This window comes from Alexandromys fortis, unplaced genomic scaffold, assembly GCF_014885135.2.
Source record: "Alexandromys fortis isolate MF-2015 unplaced genomic scaffold, M_Fortis_MF-2015_v1.1 scaffold_30, whole genome shotgun sequence".
In the NCBI taxonomy this organism is placed as follows: domain Eukaryota; kingdom Metazoa; phylum Chordata; class Mammalia; order Rodentia; family Cricetidae; genus Alexandromys; species Alexandromys fortis.
In genome coordinates this window covers 12,301,818-12,305,733 of record NW_026067922.1, presented here as the reverse complement: position 1 = coordinate 12,305,733, position 3,916 = coordinate 12,301,818, and the positions used below count along the sequence as shown (strand labels likewise).

The 3,916-nt window shown below is 42.1% G+C and overlaps 1 protein-coding gene across 2 annotated transcripts in view; it reads left to right on the top strand.

Moving 5' to 3' along the window:
* The window catches only part of Taf1b (TATA-box binding protein associated factor, RNA polymerase I subunit B), an 80,088-nt gene that overhangs the window by 7,157 nt on the left and 69,015 nt on the right, over nt 1–3,916 (top strand). For both annotated transcript variants that reach the window (XM_050141917.1, XM_050141916.1), the window contains exon 3: nt 214–301. In XM_050141917.1, the coding sequence (XP_049997874.1) occupies nt 214–301 (88 nt within the window). The remainder of the gene's footprint in view (nt 1–213; nt 302–3,916) is intronic.

Sequence of the window (3,916 nt, the reverse complement as noted above, 5' to 3'; positions counted from 1 at the left end):
AGTGCTGGGATTAAAGGCGTGCGCCACCACCGCCCGGCCTAGAAACCGAAACATTTTATGTGAAAAAGCAGCATAAAGATTAACCAGCATAGTATGGCTTCACTGTCATCTGCCTAGTCTCTGTCTGTTTCCAGACACTTCCCAGAGCATGCTGGGAATCTGCTTCAGGGGCATAGAGCTCTCTTTTCTTCACTGTCTGTTTTTTTCCTGCAGCGGTCAGAGGAAGTTGTGAGCACTGCAGTTATTCCCAACACCAAGATCAACTCCATCTGCAGGGGGCTGAGGAAGAGAAGCAGGCATGGTGAGCACCCGCACTGCCAGGTTCTCCTCACATTTTTCCTCACGCTTTGAGGACACAAAATAGATTTTTTTTTTTGAGACAGGGTTTCTCTGTGTAACAACCTTAGCTGTCCTGGAACTAGCTCTTGTAGATGAGGCTGGCCTTGAACTCACAGAGATCCGCCTGCCTCTGCCCCCGAGTGCTGGGATTAAATGCATGCACCACCATTGCACGGCCTACAAAATGAAATTTTAAATAAATTCCAGACAAAATGCCAACATTTTAAGCAGAAATCCCAAACTCGAGTTGAAGTTATGGCTGGTGGTAAAATTCGAAGCAAGTGCATTGCAGCACGTGTTGGTAAGCCACTCTTCGGTGGGCAGCAGGCGTGCAGGAGGTGGTACCCATGCTGGATGTCCAGTCTGTGCCGTCACCAGGATGTCACTTTCTGAAATGACTCAGCTATGGCTTGTCATTAGGCAAGTTAAACATTATATCCAACTTTCAAAACACCATTTCTCACATTGAATCTTGAATATGCCTTCTTAAAATAGGGAAGATTAATTTTCCCTAAAATGGCTATAGCGTAGCTACAGATCCAGTGAGCCCTAACCATGGGCCGTCATGGAGAAGGGTTGGGAACATTTGGCTGGTGATTTTTATTTTGTAATTTATCTAGGACTAGATTTTTAAGATAGAAACCAACAACCTAATGATGACAGTAAATAGTTCTACAGAAGGTAGCTATAAAGGCAGACATACAAATATATTTGTGTATGCATATATATAAACATACATATAGACATACATGACATATTGACATTCTTAGATGAGTATCAGAGAGAATGCTGAAATATTAACACATTTTAAAAAACGACTTAAAGATTATTTTATGTATTATATGTATGTAGGTGTTTGTCTGCACGTATGTGATGTGGGATTCCCCTCTGTATACTGTGAATACCATTGGTTAATAAAGAAACTGGCTTGGCCTGGTAGGTAGAGTAGGGGGAGGGGACTAAACAAAATGCTAGGAGAAAGAAGGCGGAGTCAGGAGAAGCCAGAAATATGTTTAAGCCATTGGCCAAACAGTATTGTAAATAATATGGTTTTTGTGTCATTATTTTGGGGCTGAGCAGCCGGGAACAAACAAGCGGCCTCCTACAACACATATGTCTATGTACCATGTCTGTGTGTGTGCAGGCCAGTGTCTGTGTTAGACCCTCTGTGACTGGAGTTAAAGAGGGCTGTGACCCACTCTTGAGGTGCTGGAAACCAAACCCAGGTCCTCTTTGAGAGCAGTGAATGTTCTTTATCACTGCACCGTTCATCTCTCTAGCCCAGTAGTGACTTTTTATAGCCTAAAACCTGAATAATTTTATTCAGTTTTATCAGAGTAAAACTTGATTAATTGTTACTCATATATGTAAGTAGTTAAAATGTATAGTTTGGGCTTAAATTGTCTACAGAACCTTGGACGCTCTGCTTTGTTAGGTGTGTCTCATAGTCAAGGCGGTAGTCACTGGCACTTTACCTGTGAAAGGAGAGTAACGCCCATTGTTAGTTACAGCAGTCGCTTGTGGGTGGTGTAAAACATCAGTGTCCAGGTTTATATGGCTGTGTGGGAGCCCTGTGCATACAGACAGCTCGAAGGGGTCAAACCCTCTTAACCTCTGGGTCATCAGAAACCACAGGCTTTTGGTTATCCCTGAGACTCTTTCCCGGAAGGATTGGACAGTTAGTGGGGACAAGGACATCTTGCGTTATGCGTTAATCTGGCGAGTGAAAGGAGTTCGAATCTTCGCCCTGTGCAGAGAAGTTACGTGGGAGTCAGGCAGACCTCAGAAGCCATGTGAGAAGTTTGAATAGCATGCTTTTGAACACATTTCTGTATTTGTCCGGCAGCGGCAGATAAAGCACAAGGATCATAACCACTGTGACATTTTTTCAGCTGATCATTACTGTAATTAACATGTAATTCTGACTGCTTTGGCAGATTTTCATATGCCTTCTTAGGCTGTTGAATAGTCCATTTAAAATACTTAGGAGCTGGGAACATGGCTCCATCAGTGACCTACCTGACATACAAAAGAACTGGAGGGCAGATCCCCAAAACTTATATAAGCTGCTAATGATAGCATGTGTCTGTAACCCCAGTATTGAAAGGAATAAGGCCGGTAGATGCTTGAAGCTTATTGGCCAGCCATCCTAGCCAAATCGGTAAGTTCTAGATTCACTAAGAGACCTCATGTTAAAAAGTAAAAAAAAAAAAAATAGAGATGGAAGGACTGGAGAGATGACTCAGTGGTTAAGAGCACTTGCTTTGTTGGGACCTTCACTCAATTCCCAGCACTCATTGGTGGCTTACAACTGTCTGTAAATGAGCTCCAGGGATCTTGGGTAGCATGCATATGCATGTGGTACATACATACGTACGTATATACAAGCAAACATCCATACATATGAAGTGAAATAATAGTAATTTTTAAAAGATGTATCATGTTCAAGGAAGACCTTGCCACTGATCATAGACCTACACATACCCGCACATAGCCACATACAGCCCACCTACTTGTGTACATATACCAACAATTGTAAACACTGTACACAAAACCACCCACATACACATTTTAAAAGGGAAAAAATAAAATGCTTAGGACACATTTGGTACCTAGGTGTTGCAAGGAGAGCGAGTCCTTTGTTCCCATTATTGGGCTAGCTTACACCCGAAATAATCACACAGAAATTGTATTAATTAAATCACTGCCTGGCCCATTATCTCTAGCCTCTTATTGGCTAACTCTCACATCTTGATTTAACCCATTCCTATCAATCTGTATTTACCACGAGGTCGTGGCTTCCTGGGAAAGATTTAGCATGTCTGACCTCTTAAGAGCTGTAGGGTTTTGCAGCTAAAGCTGAGTCAGGAAGCCTCTCTTAGATGAGAGCACTTACTTACCTCTAGCAAGCAGAGCAGACCCAAGAAATTGTTGCTACCAAGAAAACATGCTTTACTCTATTCTTTCCCAAGCTTTCTCAGGCTTTACGTGGAGTTCAGTCATCCACGTCTGGGCGCCATTCTGTTGAAGGGAGCTGCGGGCTTTAATTTTAACATAGTAAAATTACATATAGCAAAACAGTTATCAAGCAAGAATTACAGTTGCAATATTTATGTCTATTTTATCTTTTATCATAACAAAGGAAAACTATAACTATCTATTCTTCAGCTCTATCAAGGACTTCAGAAGGATATAATATTACCTATGTAAACTAGAAGTGCATTATAAACAACTTCCAAAACTCTAGAATTGACAGAGACATCTTGCTGCCTAGACAGTCACCCAAAGTTATTCTGTACTGTTGGGGCATCCATCTTCATCCTACAGGCCCATAGTATCCACCAGACATTTTCATGAAGCAGCAAATTTTAAAGACAGTTCAGTCACTTTCTTCTGTGTCCTGTAGAATGTCTCACAGACTCCATCATGAAATAGGAACCCTGAAAGACCATATCACCTTTAGGCAAGTTCAGCAGTCCTCTCTCTGTGGGTACTGCATGTCCAGTGAAGCAGTCCAGGCAAGAACAGTTTCTTGCCCAAATGGCTAGCAAACTCCATAAGGAGCCTTTTCGATGCC